Genomic DNA, 24,021 nt, shown 5'->3' with positions numbered 1-24,021 from the left:
CCAACTGCTAAGGCATACAAGTTTGTTAACATTCTCAGGTGCCAGAGCAGCCCTCTTCTTGTGCACTATGTGTCCTGCAAGTGAAAATAGTCTCTCGCATGGCACTGTTGAAGCAGGAGTTGGTAGATATTTCAGTGCAATGGTCGCCAGCTTGTCATGACTTCTGCTGTGTGCAGACCACCATTGCAGAGGGCATTGTTCAAGGCTTATGCTAGGCTCTGCTCTGTATCTAGCAAGAGGACTGGATTCCAGTGATGTTTCATCGTCTGACTCTGTATCAGAGCCCATCAAGAGGAGACCAATTTTCTTTTGCGGCCCTGATCCCGCATCTGAGGAATGTGGACAAAGTTCCTCCTCTTTTAGCATCTTGTCTAATGTTTCCCAAACTTCAGCTCTTTCTGCTTTAGGAATGCATTTCAGGTTTTTGAATCTGGGATCAAGAGCTGATGCGATTTTGAGCCAAGCAATGTTTGTGTTTTCTTTGCGCTTGGTCAAATCCTCTTTGAATGCATCCTTAAAGCGCACAACATAAGCAGGGTCATCTTCTGTGACAGCCATCTTCAGGGCCAGGTGGCAAAGGGCAGGCAACACAACAGAACAGGAGACATACTTTTCACCCCCAAGAAGTTCCATGACATATCTGAATAATAAACACACATCCAATTAATAGATTGCATTTGCTAACAATGACCTATCATTTAATGTCAGCATTTACAATTTTTTTTATTTTTTATTTAATGTTACAAGTATTAGTTAACTATAAAAACAAAGATTAACACTAAACAATACTTTGCTAGTAATTGGTTACTGTAGTTACTAACATTACTCACAATAACAACATGACATGAGCCATTTTAAATATACAGGACTTGTTTTAATAAAAAAAAAAATAAAAAATAAAAAATCATTAAATACTGTCTAAAAATAACATATCAAATAAACTGAAGTACCAACCTGCATGGTTCCAGTAGTTTCTCCAGCCTGGCAAGCTTATCAAACTCTGCAGATGTTAGAAGGGTTAGCTTGTGGTTTTGATGAGCCAAGGTTGCCATCAGGGGGTCTTTGTTCCGTAGTATCCGGCTGACCATCTCGAGGGTGGAATGCCACCTTGTGAGAACATCTTGCACTAGAGACTCTTCGCCCAGGCCATGAGCAATTTGCTGTGCTTTCAGGTCTATCATATTAGACGGGCTATGTTTAAAATGTCCGACTAATTTACGACATTTCACTTAAACGCCATCAAAGCCGCCTTCACGAAGAGCCATGACGATTGCCCTCTGTATAATGTGCGCTATACACGGCATATGCTCGAAAGGAAGTGTCTAGATAGATGCAGCGATCATGTTTCTTGCGCTCTCCGTACCAACAGTAGTGATTTTGCTCTCTATCTCCCACTCCTTCGCTACTTGTATAAACTGTTCGGCGCAGGCCTCAGCAAAATGCCTTTCTTCACTTTTAAGCACAGTTAATGCAAATGAATGCATATGCCAGTCTTTATCGATAAGATGCGCAGTTGTACCTAAGTAATTATGCTGGCTTACCGATGTCCAGTGGTCCCCAGTCAATGCAACACTGTTTGATTGTGATAGCAGCTCTACTTTGCATTTCTTTTCGTTAATGTACAGTTCGTTAATCCTGGGCATGATTGTTGATCTTGACGGTAGCTCGAACGATGGGTCGGAAGTGGCAATCCTGATCACTTCTTTCAGGCCCTGGTCAGTTACGATGTTGACTGGACGGCAGTCCTTAGCAATCCACTTCGCTATGGAAGTAGTAAGCCTGGCTGACTTTTGACTATTCACACTCCGTGGTATACACTGATCCAGTGTGGGTTGTTGCACAAGACTCGTCAGATTGCTAGTAACGTTAGAACCTGTGATATGTTTTGCTTTTAAATGATATTTTAAACTCGATGAGCTTCGATGGTAGGCCAGTTCTTCCTTACAGTGTATGCACACAACTTTGCGTTTATCCAGAGTGCCATCCAATTTTCTTTTAAAAGAGAAATGTCCGCCTACCAGAGTTACTGCTTTCGCCATTATAGATGCTGATTAGACTCCCGCCCCCGCGCAAATTACGTTAATGACGCACCTTTGTGTATATCGTTTTTTTTTTTTTTTTTTTTTTGGCGGTAATTTATTTGCGTTAAATTATTTTAACGCGATAAGGATTTTTTATTAATCGCATGCGTTAACGCGTTAACGTTGACAGCCCTAATATAAATATAACTATATAGTATAAACTATATATAATCGCATCTTAGTACGATATTATTAAAGATTTTTTATGTTTGTTTATTAGATATTTGAGTAAGTTGAAACCCAATTCTTACGTTTAAAAGTGTAATTCGTCAATTTCTCTCAAATAAATCCCGTCGTCACTGACGCGCAATTCATTTTGGAGTAGGCAAGGCCACGAAGGAACCATCTGTTGTATCCTTCATTTCACAGGAAACGAAGGACGCATTTAGAGGCCGCATTTGAAAGAGCCTTCAAATTGGGACAGCCTTCGTCGTGCCGCGGCTTACGGAATCAGCCTTCAAATGCAGCTTTCGAAGGATGCAGCCTCTGAATTGAGTCGCAGCAGCAGTCTCGTTGCTAAAGTTTGAAGTTTGAGGCGAGGAAAGACTATAGAGTCATTGACTGAAGCTTTGCGGCAAAAAAGCTTTCGACTGGACATAACTGTTTTATATATACAGTATATATATAAATATAGGTTATGGGCCCTATTTTAACGATCTGAAACGCAAGTGTCAAAGCGCAAAGCGCAAGTAACTTTGTGGGCGGGTCTTGGCGCTGTTGCTATTTTCCCGGCGGGATAAATGACTTTTGCGCCAGGCGCAAATCTAAAATGGGTTGGTCTGAAGAGCTTCATTATTCATAGGTGTGGTTTGGGCGTAACGTGAAATAAACCAATCAGAGCGTCATCTCACATTCCCTTTAAGAGCAGACGCGCTTTTTCTAAAGCGGATTCCTATTGTAACGGCGGATTTGCCAGGCGCGCGCCAGGAGCGATTCACAGCCGAGGAGAGCAACGCTCTCGTCAGGGACGTTGGGGATGGAGAAACCCACCCAAATTAACTTCGGTTAAAAAGGCGTATGATAATTTGGGTAAATGTGTAAGCTAGATGTATGCTTTTATAATAAATTGTCTATCTATCTATCTATCTATCTATCTATCTATCTATCTATCTATCTATCGTAATAATGTATGATTTGCAAAAATGAAAACTGCTGCTTCTGTGTAGATGAGAGAATCAAAGTGCGCGCTGTGCACACGCTACATTGATTATGGCCAAGCATGCGCCCTTAAAATAGCATATGAATAACATGCGCAACGCGCCACTGACTTTAAACTATTTTTTTCTGGTTAGTAGCGCAATTGTTTTCTAAACCTGCAAAATAGCATGAAGGAACGTTTGCGCCGGAACACGCCTCCTTTTTTGCGCTGAACCGCCCAGGGAGCGCAAGTTCATTCCCTAGTTTAGCGACGTGCTTCTGTGGAGGGAAAAGCGCGCTTTGCGTGGGTGCAAAATAGGAACGATACATGCGTCGGTGTACAAAGTCAATTGCGCTGGGTGCAAGATAGGGCCCTATATGTGTTTGGGCACGTAATATCAGGAAGCAACATAATACACACATGACGACAGGAGGGTGATGACGGTGCGCATATCCCAAATCGTTTCCCCTCCTACTTCCCCACTAAAACTGCTGGTTTTACTGAGATCTCTTATCCCATGCAAATTGGCCATTATTATTACAGATGTCCTGTAGTAAAATTACATTACTCCATCTACCTCTGTAAAGTTAATCCTGTCCGAATAGGGCTTTAGAAAGCGAGACTCTCAATGGAAAAGAAAAGGAACTAATTAAAGAAAGAAATGAAAAATAAGTGAGGCTAGATCAGTCGGCTTGTTTCTTCATGATGGTGTTCTGATCAATTAGAGTCAATTAGATTGCGCTCAAGCACGGCATGCATTAGCTATCATTTTAAGTTCATCATCAACAGCAATCATAATGGAGCACATTTTAATATCAAGCAAAAGACAGAGACTTCAAACACATCTCAGAATAGCTCAGAAGATAACAACATACTTACTGTTCTCTTGTAATCTTCCATTGGTGAGTAGCTACTTTGGGGGCTTAAAAGCCCCCATAAACTCACAGCAAAATACTTTTTTGTTCTTTGCTTAGGAGTCAAAAGAAGTTCGAAATACCTGATCAGCAGTACACTGTTAGCAAACATCCAAGCGCTCCCCACACTGCCGAGAGCAACAATTATTAAAAGTGCTGCAAGCTTTCCTCTCATCAACAAAACTGTCACATTAGCATGGTAAAGCAAGGAGGTGAATAAAGAGAGAATAGTCACGGTAATCCATTTACTAAAAAGGGTCCAGGAAGTAGGGTCAAATCCTCCAATAGGCAGAGTCCATCTGGGAGCCGGCAGAGGAGGCCAAAGCTGAACAGGCCAAAAAGTGTGCTCTTACAGAGCCAGAGGTCTGAAGATCCATGGTAGAGCCTTGAGAAGTGTGGACTAGGGTGAAGCCAGTGGGCAGAAGACCAAGGCAGAGTCAGGAAGGTTGGAGACCAAAGTTTGGAGGACCAAGTTGGAGCAGGGACCAGCGAAGATGAAAGGACCTTGGAGGCTATGTATATCGTTTGAGTGTATGACACCTGAGTGTGGTTCTACAATAAACAAATAAATCTAACTCATAACATAAAAACAACATAAATGTGCAATTAACATAAACAGCTCAACAAAAAATGTTGAGTCATGACAGCTCTATAATGGGCGTTCAGGCTTGGCACAATTAACAAAATATTTCACGTAATATAGAAACCACACTGTAATATTACATGAAATATAACTTAGCAGCAGTTTAACACGCTAAACAGTGAATAATTTACATAATAATAATATAATTAACAGTCAAATGACACTCACTGTTTTTAATGACGCACATTCAAGAATCATAAATATTCTCCCTGTAGATTATTCTGTCTTAATTTGCTGCTTTCATATGTAAGATTGCAGGACCTCATGCTTTCACTCCACTATTACCAAACTTGAGATACTTCACTCTACTTCACTCTAATCACAATCACTCTGTTACAGAGGAGGCTCCCGTACCGCCTTCTCCGCACCACCAGAGGGATCCATCTCCTGAATATTAACCATTTCGTATTGAACTCAAATTCCCATAATACCTCTCACCTGGGACTGATTGCGCAACACACCTGCACCTCATTTACACACACACATATAAGCCACTTTCACACACTACATCTCTGTGAAGTCTTGATTTGCCCTGGCTGTCACTACTGAGTGTTATTATCTGTGTTTGCTTCTTGTATTTCTGACCTTGGACTGTTTCCCCGTTTCCTGATTGTTTCTCTGCCTGGCCTGACTTGGATTGTTTATAGGACTCTGATTATTGCTGCCTGCCCTGACCTCTGCCTGTTACTCGGTTGTTCTCTGTGTTTTCTCCATTGCTCTGTCTGCTGTTGTTGACCCTGCCTAGACGACTATTCTTAATAAAACTGCAAATGGATTCTACTGAGTCTGGTACTTCGTTACAGAAGACTTCGCCAAAACCTGATCCAGCAGCAGTTATGCAACTGTCCACGGAAATGTCAGCTCAAGCTTCACAGCTCGCGTTGCATCATCACCAGCTTAACCATCTGACAACGCTTACTGAGGAGCTTGTCAAGTGTCTACAAAGTCTCTGTACGTTAGCGGCTAACGCTCCCCCTGTGCAACCTCAAGCAGTTTCTCCACCCACCGTGAGTACTCCAGTTAATCCTCGACTAGCCTTTCCTGAAAAATTTGATGGCACCCCAACGAAATGCAAAGGTTTCCTGCTTCAATGCACACTCTTCGTCGATCAACAACCATCACTTTACTCCAATGACTCCAGCCGAATTGCATTTGTATGTTCACAGGAAGAGCATTAGAGTGGGCTACTGCTGTCTGGGGACCAGATGGGTCATCTTACACATCCTTCAGGACTTTCCTTCGACAGTTTCGCAATGTTTTTGAACATCCTACTGAGAGAGGAAGTGCTGGCGAACAACTGCTCCATCTTTCCCAGGGTAAAAGAACAACAGCCGAATATGCATTAAGCTTCAGCACACTCGCCGCACAAACCAACTGGGTAGAAGTTTAGTTTAGTTTAGTTTAGTTTAGTTTAGTTTAGTTTAGTTTAGTTTAGTTTAGTTTAGTTTAGTTTAGTTTAGTTTAGTTTAGTTTAGTTTAGTTTAGCTTTATTGTCCCCCATGGGGCAATTTGGTTTACAGCAGCAGTTACATAAAACATACAGAACACATCATAATACAATATGTTTACTCTATCATTTAAAAAACTAATTGCTCTTGGGATCATGGACTTTTTAAATCTGTTAGTCTTACACCGTGGAACATTGTAGCGGCGCCCAGAATTGAGCATCAAAAACTCTTGACACAAGGGGTGGGAAGGATCAGCGGTGATAGCCTAACCTTGTACACCTCACTGAGGTCATTTAAAGCAGTTCCAGCTATTTTCCTACACACTTTGACTACAGCAGTCAGACTGTTCTTTTGCTTCTCCAAGAGGGAACCATACCAACAAATAAAAGAAAAAGTAAGAATTGATTCGATAAAACAAGAGTAAAACATTTTCATAAAAACAGTATCCAGGTTAAAATTTCTAAGTTTACGGAGAAAATACATACGTTGATGAGCCTTTTTGCAAACTGCATCTACTTGTGACTCAAAGCGCAGCTTATCAATGACTATCCCCAGGTATTTGTAGGTCTCTACCTGCTCCACAACTTGGCTGTTGATAAGAGCTGGAGTAAGAGACACAGATGACCTACCAAAGTTAATAAGCATTTCTTTAGTTTTGTTTACATTTATTTTGAGAAAGGAAGATTCACACCATTCAACAAAGTCTGGTAAAACAGGGCCATGCCCAAAGTTTTTCTGACTTAAAATGAAATGATGACAGAGCCATCTGCAAATTTAACAACATGGTGACCTGGGTAGATACTCTGACAGTCATTAGTGTATAGAATAAATAAAAGTGGTGACAGGGCACAGCCCTGTGGAGATCCGACTGATGATGAAAGAACATCCAAATGGACCCCATTCACCCTAACACGCTGGGGCCGCTCTGTTAAGAAGTCCATCAGCCAACTGATCAGGCCAGGATCAATGTTAAAATTTTGTTTTAGTTTATCAGCTAAAACATGAGGCTTAATACAGTTGAACGCGGAAGAAAAATCAACAAAAAGCAAACGGACCAGAGAACCTGCCCCCTCGAGGTGTTTTAAAACCAAATTTAAAAGTGTTCCTGTAGCGTCATCCACACCCCGACCTGGCCTATACGCAAACTGTAAAGGGTCTAGTTTGTCCTGCACAGAGTTCATTATGGCAGTCTTCACAAGTTTTTCAAATGATTTCATCACCAGGGAAGTGAGTGCTATAGGTCTAAAGTCGTTCAGTAGCTTGGGAGCTTTTATTTTTGGGACTGGAACGATTATAGAGTCCTTCCAGAGACGAGGGACCATATGCAACTGTAATGATAATTGAAAGATATAAGTAAAAATTTCAGCCAGCTGCACAGCACAGTTTTTAAGTCGTCCTCCAATAAGATCAGGACCAGGGCTTTTCCGCTCTTTAACTGATCTAAAAACTTTGATGACAGCACATTTGTCAATATGGACATTAGGAGGAGTACAAGCAGAGTCATTAAAAACAGATACCTTATTACAAAAATTATGCTCATCATAACGATTAAAAAAAACATTAAATTCATTTGAAAGTTGTAGGTCATTTGTCCCATTAAGTGAAACTACGCTCTTCTTTGTTGGCATACCCATCATATTTTTTACACCTTCCCAAGCAGGGCGTGCATTCCCTGCACTCAATAAGTTTACAACTTTATCTTTTTAAGCAAACTTTGCAAGTTTAAGTTCTCTCTTAACTTGCTTTGAGAGCTCCCTGTATTTAGCATGTCTCCTTGATTAAAAGCAATATTCCTTTGATTAATTAATTCCTTAACGGATTTTGTGACCCATTGTTTATTATTAGCATAAATCAAACGGGATCGCTTGGGAACAATTATGTTCTCACAAAAGGAAATGTAACTAGAAACAGTTTCTGTTAGTTCATTTATATCTGTAGAGGAGTTCTTAAAAACGTCCCAATCAGTGTCTGCAAAACATTCTTGTAAATCCATCACCGATTCATCCGACCAGACCGGCACCAAAGTTCTCTCAAGCTTGTTCCTCTTCAGAACAGTTTTGTATTCCGGGACAAGATAAACAACACTGTGGTCGGACGCACCGATAGGAGCTCTCGGGAGCGATTTGTAAGCTCGTTTGACTGTCCCAAAACAAAGATCAAGACACTTAGAATGCCGAGTCAGGCAAGTGACATATTGAAAAAAGTGACCAAGCGCTTTCCCGGGTTTACAATGGTTAAAATCTCTCGTTAAAAAAATCGGAGCATCTGGCGCTCGTGCTTGGAAACTCTGCACTGTTTTGGTCAGGGATTGTATTGCAATGTCCGCATTAGCCCTGGGGTGTATATAAACCACAGTCACAAATAATTGGGGAAATTCCCTCGGCAAGTAGAATGGCCGTAGCGACACTGCTAAAAGCTCAATGTCAGGTGTGCATAAGGACTCACGAATGATGACTGTGTTGCACCACCGTTTATTAATGTATAAACATAAACCTCCGCCCAGTGACTTACCGGTCACCGCAGGGTCTCTGTCTAGACGAAAGGGTGCTCCAAAGCCCTCGATTTCCATAGTGTCCTGGGAGACGTGATTTTTGAGCCATGTTTCTGTGAAGGCGAGGATGCACGCGTCTCTATACTCCTCCAAAAACCTCACGTGTGCTCGAACTTCGTCCACTTTATTGTGGAGAGACTGTACATTCGCTAACATTATGGAGGGAAGAGGGATTCTGCGATGTCCAAGTCTTTTAAGCCTTTGCCGTACACCTCCACGTCTCCCTCTCTTCCTCCTCGCCCATGGCAAAATCCAGCTCTGAGCCACGGGAATGGGAACCAGCGGTTGAACGATCTCCTCAGGGAAGACCACATTTGGATCCACGGAACCACCTCTTGCATTACAGAGCAGGAGAAGAAATTCCCGTGAATACTGCAACGTTTCACTGTGTACTGGTAGACGGGCCAAAAGATGACAGAGCACGCTCCACAGGAGAAAAAGTCCAGCTCCACGGTAAGTCCACATATTGGTCCGATAAGGTGCAATTAGTCAAAAAAGTGTGAGGAAAACAAACGTAAACGAGACAAACCGTAATCACAATTAATAGAAACAAGTTAAGACTTACTTAAACACATAAAACTCGTATAAACACTCGTGTTCCAAACAACTCTCACACACTGCTGCTGCGCGTCGCTGTGCTAGCACCACCCCCTGAAGATACACTAAAAACTATTTTCAGAAAAGGATTAACTGTTGAACTGCAATCTGAGCTAGCCTGTCGGTATGAAGGTAAAGACTTGAACCAATACATCGACCTGGCCATACAAGTTGACAATCTAATCCGTTCACGACGTTCCGGAACAGCACATCTCTACTTCCAAGAAACAACATCCGATCATGAACCAATGCAAGTTGGTTTCACTCACCTCACGGCAAAGGAACGTGAACGCAGAATGCAGAATCACCTATGCTTTTATTGTGGTCAGTCTGGACACATGAAGTCTTCCTGCACACTTCGTCCAAGTCTCCTCCGGTGAGTTCCAATGTCAAAACCCACACAACTGTATCCAGTCTCACTCTACCTGTGCGTCTGCTAGTTCAGGGTGATGTTATTTCAACCACTGCCTTAATAGACTCAGGAGCAGTGGGGAACTTCATCTCTCACAAATTTGCTGTACAGTGTAAACTACAACTGAATCCCTGTCATTCCTCCCTGACAGTGGAGGCACTAGACGGACAACCCCTCGTAAGGGCAAAATTCATCGAATAACAGAAGAAGTCAAGATGCACATTGGATCCCTACACTCAGAGTCCATCAAATTCTACGTCATCCATGCTCCTCATCACTCCATCATTCTCGAGTTTCCATGACTACAAACTCACAATCCTCACATCTCTTGGAGAGAAGGTCAGATTATTCAATGGGATACCACTTGTCACAGTCAATGTCTATCCAAAGTCACACGTATATCCTGTCAGGTCCCAGATTCCACAGCACCAGAGCCAGAACTAGAAAATTTACCATCCAAATATGCCATTCTCTCTGAAGCCTTCAGCAAGGAAAAAGCCGCACAACTTCCTGAACATCACTCGACTGACTGTGCCATTGATCTAATCCCCGGTACCACACCCCCAAAGCGAAGGATATTTCCTCTAGCCCAACCTGAATCTGAGGCCATGAAGCACTACATAGAAGAAGAGCTTGCTAAAGGTTTCATCAGACCCTCCACATCACCAGCAGCCGCTGGCTTCTTCTTCGTGAAAAAAAAGGACGGAGGGCTTCGACCATGCATCAATTACTGGGGGTTGAATGAAAACACGGTCAAGTTCAGATACCCTCTACCACTTGTTCCAGCTGCCTTAGAACAACTCCGTCAAGCCAAATATTACACCAAACTAGATTTAGGCAACGCTTACAACCTGCTCCGCATCCGCGAAGGTGACGAGTGGAAAACTGCGTTCTCAACCACTAGTGGGCACTATGAATACCTGGTTATGCCCTTCGGCCTGGCTAACAGTCCATCCGTGTTCCAGTCCTCATGAATGACATATTTCGGGATATGCTGGATAAATGGGTGATCGTATATATCGACGACATCTTGATCTACTCAAACTCTATGGAGGAGCACATCCGTCAGGTCAGATTGGTTTTACAACGTCTCATACAATATCAACTTTATGCCAAAGTCGAGAAATGTGAGTTTCATCAGATGAGCATATCATTTCTGGGGTAAGTCATCAGCCAAGAGGGGGTAGCTATGGATGAGAAGAAAGTCAAGGGAGTTTTGGACTGGCCATTACCTCAAACCATTAAGGAGCTACAACGTTTCCTGGGGTTTGCGAACTTCTACAGATGGTTTATAAGAAACTTCAGTCTCATAGCCACTCTTTTGACTGCCATGACCAAACGTCACACTGCTTGTCTGCACTGGACCACAGAAGCACATCAAGCGTTTCAGGAATTAAAGACTCGATTCACATCAGCACCCATTTTACGTCAACCTGATCCTGAACGACAATTTATTGTAGAAGTAGATGCCTCCAATACGGGAGGAGGAGCCATCTTATCGCAACGGCAAGGTACTCCAGCCAAGATGTACCCTTGTGCTTTCTTTTCCCGCAAACTTTCTCCAGCCGAACGTAACTACGACGTGGGCAATTGTGAATTGTTAGCCATGAAGCTAGCATTGGAAGAATGGCGCCATTGGCTGGAGGGAGCAAGTCAACCGTTCATCATTCTCACCGACCACAAGAACCTTGAGTATCTACGATCTGCCAAACGTCTTAACCAGATGGGCTTTGTTCTTCACCAGATTTAATTTCACTGTCACATATCGACCATGCACCAAGAACACCAAAGCTGACGCTCTCTCTTGTCAAACTGAGGAAACAGCTCAAAATCCAACTCCTGAAAACATCCTTCACGAACATCTGCTAGTAGCTCCCGTTCAATGGGATATCATCACTGAGATTCAACAAGCTAACCTCCAAGTACCACCTCCCGCTGAATGCCCAGCGAACCTCCTCTTCATCCCAGATCCACTACGTTCCCGGCTCCTCGATCAGGTACACTCTTCACCAAGTTCTGGTCACCCTGGAATCACTGCCACCACACAATTACTCCAAAATCGCTTCTGGTGGCCAACTCTTCTGTCAGATACCATCAAGCACGTTCAGAACTCCACCAATTGTCACAACTCCAAATCACTCTGAAGATTACCTGCTGGTCTCTTAAACCCACTTCCGATACCTCAACGTCCCTGGTCTCACATCGCCATCGACTTCATCACCGACTTACCCAATTCTCAAGGATACACCGCCATACTCACCATTGTGGATCGATTTTCCAAGGCCTGCCGATTAATCCCTCTAACCAAACTTCCCACTGCTTTCGAAACAGCAGAGCTCCTTTGCAACCAAGTGTTCAGATTCTATGGCTTACCTTAAAATATAGTATCAGACCGGGGACCTCAATTCACCTCCAGAGTTTGGACAGCATTCTTCAAGCATCTAAATGTAAACATCAGCCTTACCTCAGGTTACCATCCTCAGTCAAACGGCCAAACTGAACACCTTAATCAAGACGTCATCCGCTTCCTCCGATCTTACTGTCAACAACATCAAGCTGATTGGAGTAGATATTTGTTTTGGGCCGAATACGCCCAAAATTCATTGGTCAAACCCGCCACTGGCATAACTCCCTTTAAATGTATACTTGGTTTCCAACCTCCTCTCTTCCCCTCGTCCGGCGAGCCCGCAGAACTTCCATCTGTCACTGAATGGCTACACAACAGAGAGGAGGTCTGGGATCAAGCACACACTCACTTACTTCATGCTGTTAGACGACAAGAGCAACAAGCCAACCGCCAGCGCCGCCCAGCTCCAGAGTACCACATCGGCCAATGGGTATGGATTTCAACCAGAGATCTACGACTCCGACTTCCATGTAGCAAACTCAGTCCAAGGTATGTTGGTCCGTTCCAAATTGTTAAGCAAATATCTCCTGTATCATTTCGATTAGACCTGCATCATTTCGTATTTCTCCTACTTTTCATGTTTCCCTGCTAAAACCTGCTGGTGGTCCGAGGGGAGAGCCGGAGGAGGGAGCCGCCTCTCAGACTCCTCCACCTATTCTGGTCGACGGCGAGGAGGCATATCGTGTGCACAAGTTGCTTGACTCCAGACGTCGGGGTAATATTCTCCAGTATCTGGTTGACTGGGAGGGGTTTGGTCCGGAGGAGCAATTCTGGGTCAATTCAGGGGATAGCCTGGACCCCACACTCACTGAGGAATTTTACTGGATGCACCTGGAGAAACCGGCCCCTCGACCTCGTGGAAGGCCCCGGCGTTGTTTGCCTCCTCGCGTCAGGAGCTGCTCGCAGGGGGAGGGCTCTGTTACAGAGGAGGCTCCCGTACCGCCTCCTCCACACCACCGGAGGGATCCGTCTCCTGAATATGAACCATTTCGTATTGAACTCAAATTCCCATAATACCTCTCACCTGGGACTGATTGCACAACACACCTGCACATCATTTACACACACACATATAAGCCACTTTCACACACCACATCTCTGCGAAGTCTTGATTTGCCCTGGCTGTCGCTACTGAGCGTTATTACCCATGTTTGCTTCTTGTATTTCTGACCTTGGACTGTTTCCCCGTTTCCTGATTGCTGACTTGGATTGTTTATTGGACTCTGATTATTGCTGCCTGCCCTGACCTCTGCCTGTTACTCGGATGTTCTCTGTGTTTTCTCCATTGCTCTGTCTGCTGTTGTTGACCCTGCCTGTACGACTATTCTTAATAAAGCTGCAAATGGATCCTACTGAGTCTGGTTCTTCGTTACACACTAATTAGACCACACCTCCTCAAGTCAAATCAATGACCAACCTAATAACTGTACAGCCCTTATAGTAAAAGAAAACAAACTGAACATGGACTTTGGGCCGCCCCCAAATCTGGTAGACAAAAAAAAACAGTGCCCACTCCTCAGAGCACTCTCTGCAATTGCTCATCAGTGATAAGAACTACAGTTCCAACTGTAATGGAAATGCCTGTAAGGTCGATAGGAAGTCCTGCATGAAATGCTTCCATAAGTAATCACTGAGAATCTGTCTGTGACTCCACCTCTTCTAACTGAGTAGATCAGACTCGGGATAGACCATCTGAGGTAGGGAGGAGTCAGGCAGCCCAATAAGCAAGGAATTCGGAATCATGGGATCTGGATCTGGATCTGCCACATCACTAAAGACATAACCCCAAGGGTTTTGAATTTAAGAGACCATCAGCCTCGACTAAGATGTTTCTCCATACCTATTCAGTGATAATCTGAGCTCCCAGTGTCGTCCGTAGGGCTGATTTCATTAACCTCTCACTTCTAAATAATTCTACCAACAACAACTCCCCCCCGTGACATTGTTTCCTTGATCGGATAGAAGCTTGTAGCTGTTCCCCTACAGAAAATAAAGCATTGGAGAGAAATCAAGTATAAATTAGTATCCATGTGGACCAGAAGAAGTGGACTGCTCGAGTGGTGTGGCACTAAAAGAGGATATCACACCTTTTCTCTGTACAACGACACACTTTGATAATAAAGGAGCCAGAACAATCCTCCCCAGTGGAGTAAAAGGGGGGTTTTGAATAAAATTGAAAAGGAATTTCTGGTCGGCCTCTCCACTTTTAGCATTCAGGACAATAGCGCTGATGTTTCTAAACTGCCTCACTTTTGCCGTAGCTCAGAATATACCCATCAAGGTCCTAGATTAAGTAGCTGGGTGTTATAGTGCTGAATTATGAAATGAACAGGATGTAAAATGTCTTTGTCCAGGTTGTCACATATTCTGAGTCTGCCACCCACTCTGATCAGGTCGGAGTCTTTGTCATGTTCAGGTGCAAGTTTTATCAGTTGACTGCTGGTTGGGAGAGTCTTTGCAATCCTGAATACGGTGATTTTACACACATACACACATTTCCACTGTCGATCTCCCAACAGTGTCAAGCAGACCTTCGGCTGTGCTTTTACACACATGCAGCGGCTGGTCAACAGCAGAGAGGAAAACCTCTGCTGCATACCAATGCAAAAAAACAGCATGTGAAAACATGAACCACCCAGTGATTGTGGCCGTCAGATAAGGACAGGAACGACTACATACAAAAATGCACAGGTGGAATAAAAATGTAAAAAAAGATGCCATGTCACACCCGTGTTTGTTCTTTTCAGGGAAATAAGCTCTTTAAGTGGTGAAGCGCACATGGAAATGGGAAACGGGAAACGGCCACAGCACAGCTTGCAGGAATTATTGCAGCCTGCAGTATGCAAGGAAAGCTCTTTTAGGCTGTCATTGAAACAGCAGGAAACGCTCTCGAAGATCGTGACCACCGCTATAGCGCCTTCACACCAGCAGAACTTCTTCCTGACTCATAGTAAATCACTCGAACAGTTGATTGCATTGGAACAACACAAGTGCTTGGCTCAGAGGTGAAAAGATGAACTGCTGAACTAATGTTAACAAATGAGACCTTTTTGTAAAATGTTACGCAAAAAATCAATAAAATTACTTAATCTGGCTTTGTATTCTTAGAAAGTGCTAGAAGACGGCTGCCACGAGCAGGCATTTCTACTGGGGCCCATAACTAAACAAATCGTTCAAGCATTTGATCAAGAAAGTTGAAATGTGGCATGCTACTACACTGGTACGAGTGCCAACATTTCCAGAAAAAAAGTACTTTTTCCAACAACCTTTTATTTCTCTTCACTTTCTTTTCCTGTCTGTACTAGCAAAGTTAGGGATTCACTTGTCATCAAGTTGGTTAATCAAAAGTAGCTAACCCTTTTTTATGGAAGTAAAATATTGACAAATGTTTTTGAAACAAAAAAGCTTGTTTAATTACACTACATCAAAAAATATATACATTGCGTTAACCCTGCTTGCATTTTAATGCATTGTATTTTTAGTGAATTTGTAAAACGAAATAAAATGGACCGAAGATTGCCTGTCGAATATTATAGGTTGTATTTTATAATCAGAATGAATATTTTGGAAGTGAAATCTAATAGGTGAATGTGGATTATTGAATTTTTTTAAATGAAAACATGTGTGAAATGCAAAATGCAAAATGCAAGCCCTAAAAATACAAGGGTTAATGCAATGCATATTTTTTTTTTAAGTAGTGCAATTCAACACGCTTTTTTGTTTCAAAAACATTTGTCATTATTTTTCTTCCATGATTTTTGAGGTGTTGAAGCCTCCACATGATAAGTCTGCCAACTTACAGTATGATTCACTGCACTCGGGTGTGCTTAGACTAATATAGCGTGACTAATAATTTGCAGGTGGGATGGGTGGGACGTGTCCCTATCACTTTTTGCTAAGGTTGATATTGTCCTCACCACTTTTGAAACATCTTGTGGCACAAATGTACCAAATAAATAAAACATTAACTAGCAGAGCATTCATTTCGTTCGATTATGGCAAGCTGTTTTAACATTTAATCCTTAATACCTACTAGTATCTATTTTCATGCTACTAGTACTTATTTTTTTCAGATACTAGTATCTATTCCATTAAGTACTAGTACTTATTCATTAGCTACTAGTGCTTATTCTTTAGGTACTAGTACCGTTTTAAAGATACTAGTACTTATTCATTAGATATTAGTTCTTATTTATTAGATACAAGTACCTATTAAAAAGACACTAGTACTTATTCATTAGTTACTAGTATTTATTATTAGATACTAGTACTTATTAATTAGATACTAGTACCTATTAAATAGATACTAGGACTTATTCATTAGATACTAGTACTTATTTCGATAGTGACTAGTAACTATTATTTTGTTACTAGTAACAAATTTAAAATTTTTGGCATTGACTTCTATGGGGATCTGTCATTCCGATATCAACTATTCAGTTCTGACTAGTGTGTATTCCAATTGTGACTAGTACATATATATTAGATACTAGTAGTTATTCATTAGGGACTAGTACTTATTTTTTAGATACTACCTATTACTAGATACTAGTATTTATTCAATAAATTCTAGTACAAAGTCATTAGATACTAGTACCTATTAAATAGACACTTATTCATTAGCTACTAATACTCATTCAATAGATACTAGTACTTATTCAGTAGATACTAGTATTTATTTCAAATGTTACTAGTAAGATTTTTTATTTTTTATTTTATTTTTTCTGACTATTCATAAGACGAGTAAAAAAGCAGTTGTGACTAGTAAAATAAGAATAGTTACTAGTAAAAATGACAAAAGATACTACGTCTAAAGACGTATATGTTTTGTGAGAGCTGCATGGTACTGTGGTATGTTTCTTTCTTTTGTTGTTTTTGTTTTGTGTCTCCTGTTCTCCTTTGGCTCCTCCCACTCTTTTCCTCTGGCGGTAGTTGATTGTGTCCCCAGCTGCACCTGCTTACCAACCAACCAGGAGGGAAGCAGCATAAAAGCAAGCAGAACTCTCAATCATGTTATTCATCTAATGAATAAGTACTAGTATTGAATATAAGTACTAGTAGCTATTGAATAAATACTAGTATAGGAATAGCTACTAGTATTTAAAAAATAAGTACTAGTAGCCTACCTAATAAATATGTACTAGTCACAACTGGAATACAAACTAGTCAGAACTGAATAGTTGATATCTGAATGTCAGATCCCCATAGAAGTCAATTGCAAAAATTAAAAATGTGTTACTAGTAAAAAGAATAGTTACAAGTCACTATCGAAATAAGTACTAGTATCTAATTAATAAGAACTAGTATCTATTTAGGTACTAGTATCTAATAGGCCTAAGTACTAGTATCTAATAATAAATACTAGTAACTAATTAATAAGTACTATCTAATAAATAAGAACTAGTATCTAATGAATAAGTAGGCCTGGGCTATAGTATAAATAGAATAGATTCTAGTATCTAAAAAATAAGTACTAGCAGCATGAAAATAGATACTAGTAGGTTTTAAGAATTAAATGTTAAAACGGCTTGCTATATCGTTATCGTTGCCTGATTTACAACCACTGGTAAAAATAACCGGTTTTGATGAGAGAGAAAAACAACCTATATGTATTAGACCTCATTAAACGACAAAGTAAAGTTAACCCAATGTACTATTTAAATCGATTGCTGGACTTCGTAATGTTAATGTGTTAGCAACGCCCACCCACCCCCCCCCCCCCCCCCACGCCCCCGCCCCCGCCCCCGCCCCCGCCCCGGCCGCCTCCCTTTTTGTAGACACAGTTGCAAATTTTGTTTCTCCACACCTCAGTGGAAGAGATCTGAGTAAAAAAGAGAGACCACACCCTCTCTGCGATCATATATAATCACGTCCTGCAGCGGTCTGATTTAGTGCCAGGACTCATCAAACTCAGTGATTTGATCTCACACAGCAGTTCTAAGTCATGGGTAAGTTAAATATCAAGTACTGCGTGTTTTTATCTGATATTGCCTGAATTATTAGTAACTTCTTGTTAGTGTGTATTATTGCATTAATGTGCTACAGTATAATTACTTGATGATTGAAAGAGCTTCAGGACATATTTTCCATGTTGTTTCTAGCATGCACTTATGGAGACGTCATGAAAATAGACACCAGCGGTGCATCAGAGGATACAGCAAAACAGGATAAATTAACCGTAAAGGGTGAGAAGAATGTGTGACTGCTTAGAACTCACATCTGACTTTTGAATGATTCCCAAATATACAGCACTGCATTACAGCTTATATTAACATTGATTTAAACTTGTTATAGGGGTTGACGCCTCTAAAAAGCTGGCTGAGGTTGATCTGGCCCGCATGGATAATTACAAGAGTATAATCACTAAAGTTGGCAGAGCAAATCAGATGGACCCGGCTGTGATCGCGGGGATCATATCCAGAGAGTCCAGAGCCGGAAACACTCTGAAGGATGGGTGGGGCGACTATGGCAATGCCTTTGGTCTCATGCAGGTTGGTTAGAGCACTGTTTCCCAACCCTGGTCATGGAGGCTCACCAACACTGCACATTTTCCAACTCTTCCTAATCAATCACACCTGAATCAACTCATCAGCTTGTTAGTAGAGACTCCAAGACCAGAAATATGTGGGTCAGATGAGAGAGACATCCAAAATGTGCACTGTTGGTGTGCCTCCAGGAGCAGGGTTGGGAAACACTGAGGAATAGATCTAGTCTATTTGAAAACAATAACTCCAGGACAGGGAGATCTTATGAGGGATACACTCAAGTGGAAGTGCACATAAGATGACATTTAGGGTGTTTAAACTAAATTTGAAAATAAAATGGAAATACTTTTCAGAGATAATACATGCAAAGTTTTAAGAAAGCATTAATGAGTAAAATATATATTTTTAGCATTAAGGAACCTAAAAATAATGAGCATTCTTTGGACTTTTGACAGTTAATGAGAAAATGTTGGATAGTTGGGAGGGGTTGGGAAGTAACACAATATCAACCGCATGAATTCAACATATCAAAGCATGTACACAGTTTGTCAGGCCATGCCTCCACCTAATGAGCCAATCCGAAGACTTGTGTTACATAAAAAGAAGATGATGGGTTGTTGTTTTTTCAATGATTGTGTAAACTTGATTTTCCCAACTTCCCTTTTCAAAGCAACAGTTCCCCTGCAGTGCTCCCTTAATTTGCCACATATTGACCCAATTTATTAATCTGTAACATATAGTTGTTATTCGCTTTATTACTGATGGTTTTTTTTTTGTCTTTTTTTTTTTTTTCAGATTGACAAACGCTGGCATACTCCAGTAGGTGCATGGAACAGTGAGGAACATGTCACACAAGGAACTGGGATACTCATTGGCTTCATTAAAGAAATTAAAGCTAAGTTTCCCCAGTGGACCCAAGAGCAATGCTTTAAAGGTCGGGTTAGGATACACTCGTATCTCAGATTATCCATAAATTAACTCTAATTAAAACTTTGATTAACTTACAATTTGTGGATAAATATGGAAGCTTGTTTCCGCCACAAAATAAAAAAAATAAAAGATAATTGCGACTTTTTATCTCACAATCGCGAGTTTACATCTCGCAATTCTGACTTTATTTCTCAGAATTGCGAGATATAAAGTCAGAATTGCGTGTTTTAAAGTCACAATTGCGTGTTATAAAGTCAGAATTCTGAGATATAATGTCAGAATTGCGAGATATAAAGTCAGAATTGCGTGAAATAAAGTCACAATTGCGTGTTATAAAGTCAGAATTCTGACTTTTTTCCGCTTAGAATTGGACTTTATATCTCACAATTCTGAGAAAAGATGTCAGAATTGCGTGAAATAAACTCGCAATTATGTGTTATAAAGTCAGAATTGCGTGATATAAAGTCAGAATTCTGAGATATAAAGTCAGAATTGCGTGATATAAAGTCGCAATTGCGAGAAAAAAAGTCAGAATTCTGACTTCATAAGACTCAATTGCGACTTTATATCTCGCAATTCTGACTTTATATCTCAGAATTCTGACTTTAAATCACGCAATTCTGACTTTATATCTCAGAATTCTGACTTTATATCACGCAATTCTGACTTTATATCTCAGAATTCTGACTTTATTTCACGCAATTCTGACTTTATATCTCGCAATTCTGAGAAATAAAGTCAGAATTGCGAGATGTAAACTCGCAATTGTGAGATAAAAAGTCGCAATTATCTTTTTTTTTTTGTGGCGGAAACAAGCTTCCATAGATAAGTACACAAGGTCTTGTTTTTTTCCAATTTTTAAGATTTTTATTGATTTATTGATTAATTGGATTGTTGAATTTAACTGTAAAATGTACATTTAGAAGATTTCACAAAGGTTTTAGAAGTAATGTTAACTTTGCAGAGTATAAATGCAAATAGTATGTGATCGCCTAGTTTGATTTGAAGTGAGTGTTTCATGTGTAATTTATAACATCTGTTCCAGGGGGAATATCAGCCTACAACGCAGGTGTGAATAGCGTTCCTTCATACGAGTGCATAGACGAGCACACCACAGGCCGTGATTACTCCAATGATGTTGTGGCCCGAGCCCAGTGGTTCAAAAGCAAGGGTTACTGAAGAACAGCAGTTATAATCTTTTAACCAAGTGAACCATTGTTCACTGTTCTGTATTTAGTTTTTCTGTATTTTTGGGAATGAAATAAAACTCATTTATTCATTTGATCATGTGTCTTTCATGTAACGTAAATTTAATGAACAGCCTTTCTTCTCTGTAAAGCACAAAACGTCTGAGAAGGGAACGAGACATCTGATGTTGACGCTATGAAGAAAGCCTCATCATGAATGTGTCTGAAGCACGTGTGCAACTATTCCAATCCGGACTGCCACAGCGTCACCGTGACGGCGCACTGCATTTTTTTAGGTGTTGTCCCATATAGGCCATTCACTTTTACATGATGTTTAATTAAATGGGTCACATGATGCTGTTTTGTTGACAAAGATCATTATTTTGTATATTGGGTATAATAGAATATGTTAACATGCTTTAATGTTAAAAAAATACAATATTTTTCACATACTCTAGGTTCTCTATGCCCAGTCTTTCTAAAACGTGAAGATTTCTATACTTTCCGAAAAGTGTGGTGTGCTCTGATTGGCCAGCTGACCCAGTGTGTTGTCATTGGTCGAACTCGAACACCTCGAGTGTGTTTTGGAAATGTAACATCCCTTACCATAGTCGCAAGCTTCAGCTTCAGCTGTGGAGAATTACAGAGTGAAACAGAACACGTAGACAAAAAAAAAAAAAATTTTTGCTAAGGTCGATATTGTCCCCACCACTTTTGAAACATCTCGCAGCACGAATGTAGGCTACCAATACAAATAAATAAAACATCTCCAATTAGCTAACAGCCAAGCTAACACAAATATGTAACTGTTACGTAACTGCAACGTAATCTGGTGACCAAACTTTCGTAGTGGCGACGTAATTAGTTACGTCGTGGCAACCGGAAAAGTGAAATTCCCAGATATGTTGCTACAACGTAACTTTGTGACGTTGCCAGATAGTAAGCACGACGTTGTGACAACGTAACTTTGCGACATTACCAGTTAGTAAGCACAACGTTGTGACAACGTCCTGTGCTGGTACTAAATATGTCATTTTCAAGGCGGACAGTTTGTGTCCTCATTTGCCCACACCTCATTTAAAGACTATTTAAATCTGCTGAATGATGAATGCATACTCAAAATTAGGTAAATTCAGCTAATTTATTTGGAAAACAACAGTTCACATTAACATTTTAATGATGTTTTATAAACAAAGTTCGGGAGGAGCACGTTCAAATAATCAATCCAATCTACTCGTCATCAAACAATTATGTCTACCCTAATCAGCATGACAAGAAGTATATATATATCCACTCTGTCAACTCACCTAATATTCCTTGACAGTTTTTCCAGCATCCCTCCACCACCCCGACTCCTCACTCTTGGCTCAATCTTTTACAGCTAGGAATACGGGGGGAGTACTCTGGGTTCGGGCCGAATACCGAGCCCGGAGCCCTCTCCTCGGACAGCACGCCAAATACGCATTTATTCTATCTGACTTATTTGTAAGTGTGAACTAGTGAAATTATAATTATAACACAATTATAATTTGTTTGAACGGGAACACTTCGAACAGGGAACACTTCGAGGAATGAAAGACACTTGAACGGGAACACTTCGAACAGGGAACACTTCGAGGAATGAAAAACACTTTGAACGGGAACACTTCGAACAGTGAACACTTCGAGGAATGAAAGACACTTGAACGGGAACACTTCAAACAGGGAACACTTCGAGGAATGAAAGACACTTGAACGGGAACACTTCAAACAGGGAACACTTCGAGGAATGAAAGACACTTGAGCGGGAACACTTCGAACAGGGAACACTTCGAGGAGAACAAGTAAACTACTCCAATTCTGCAGGTACTGGCAGTCGATCCTAAAGAAACAGCACAACAACAAAACAACAGGTTAGTCGTTTTCATTGTAACCTTTAAATAAGAGTTGTATTAGGCTAAAAAAAAGGGCAAAATAAGGGATATGATACCTGAACTATGTCACATTATTTTTTGCAAATAATGCAATTTATAAACTGGTCTTTTGGTCCAAACGGCGAAATTATGTCTTTGAAGGACACTTAGCTAAAAATGTGCTTCTTTTTTTTTTTTTTTTTTTGCATTCTCACTGCAAGCTCTTATTGTTCCTTGTAGGGCATATGATAACGTCTACATAAAATTCACGTAGACGGCGACTTCACCAATGATACGGCTCACTTCAGGACTCGGGCAGTGAGTATACAGGTAAGGATGCTTCTCAGTCAAGGATACTTGCGTCGATACACAGTAGTGAGTGAGCGAACTTGGAGGATTACTTCACCAGTGATGCGGCATACTTCAGGACTCAGACGGTAAGTAGGAAGGTAAGGATTCTTCTCAGTACAGGATACTTGCGTCAGTACACGTGAGTGAGACAGTGGCTTAAAGGCTTACTTCACCAGCGATGCTGCATACTTCCAGACTCAGACGGTAAGCAGAAGGTAAGGATTCTTCGCAGTACAGGATACTTTGGTCGGTGCACAGTAATAAGGCAATGATTCGAAAACTTATTTCACCAGCAATGCTGCATTCTTCAGGACTCAGACGGTGAGTAGACAGGTAAGGGTTATTCTCAGTACAGGATACTTCCGTCGGTGCACAGTAATGAGACAGTGGTTTAAAAGTTTACTGTACTTCACCAGCGATGCTGCATACTCCCAGACTCAGACGGTAAGTAGAGGGTAAGGATTCTTCGCAGTACAGAATACTTTGGTCGGTGCACAGTAGTGAGACAGTGGTTTAAAAGCTTACTTCACCAGCGATGCTGCATACTTCCAGACCCAGACGGTAAGTAGGAAGGTAAGGATTCTTCTCAGTACAGGATACTTTCGTCAGTGCACAGTAGTGGGACAATGATTCAAAAGCTTACTTCACCAGCGATGCTGCATACTTCCAGGACACAGACGGTAGGGAGACAGGTAAGGGTTCTTCTCAGTACAGGATACTTTCGTCGGTGCACATTAGTGAGACAGTGGTTTAAAAGCTTACTTCACCAGCGATGCTGCATACTTTCCAGACTCAGACGGTAAGTAGAAGGTAAGGATTCTTCGCAGTACAGAATACTTTCGTCCATGCACGTGAGTGAGACAGTGAATTAAAAGTTTACTTCACCAGCGATGCTGCATACTCCAGGACTGAGGCGGTGAGTATGAAGGTAGGGATTCTTCTCAGTAATAGACACTTTCGTCGGGGCACATTAGTGAGACAGTGG

At 41.2% G+C, this 24,021-nt stretch overlaps 1 protein-coding gene across 2 annotated transcripts; it reads left to right on the top strand.

The window, feature by feature from the left end:
• Positions 1 to 5,956: 5,956 nt before the first annotated feature.
• Positions 5,957 to 20,888, top strand: LOC308700943 (lysozyme g-like). 2 transcript variants are annotated; one of them, XM_081382876.1, is made up of 5 exons: positions 5,957 to 6,092; positions 18,293 to 18,376; positions 18,486 to 18,682; positions 19,472 to 19,610; positions 20,652 to 20,878. In XM_081382876.1, exons 2-5 carry the CDS (start codon positions 18,313 to 18,315, stop codon positions 20,783 to 20,785), a joined length of 534 nt encoding a protein of 177 aa, XP_081239002.1. In that variant the 5' UTR covers positions 5,957 to 6,092; positions 18,293 to 18,312; the 3' UTR covers positions 20,786 to 20,878. The 2 variants fall into 2 exon arrangements, with proteins under 2 accessions (XP_081239002.1, XP_081239001.1); XM_081382875.1 differs by lacking the exon at positions 5,957 to 6,092 and adding an exon at positions 18,082 to 18,139 and having other exon boundaries at positions 20,652 to 20,888.
• The last annotated feature ends 3,133 nt before the right edge of the window (positions 20,889 to 24,021 follow it).

This window comes from Scardinius erythrophthalmus (genome assembly GCF_964197995.2).
Source record: "Scardinius erythrophthalmus genome assembly, chromosome: 13".
Taxonomy (NCBI): domain Eukaryota; kingdom Metazoa; phylum Chordata; class Actinopteri; order Cypriniformes; family Leuciscidae; genus Scardinius; species Scardinius erythrophthalmus.
The sequence above is the reverse complement of the archived record's forward strand: the minus strand, read 5'-3'. Positions and strand labels throughout refer to the sequence as shown.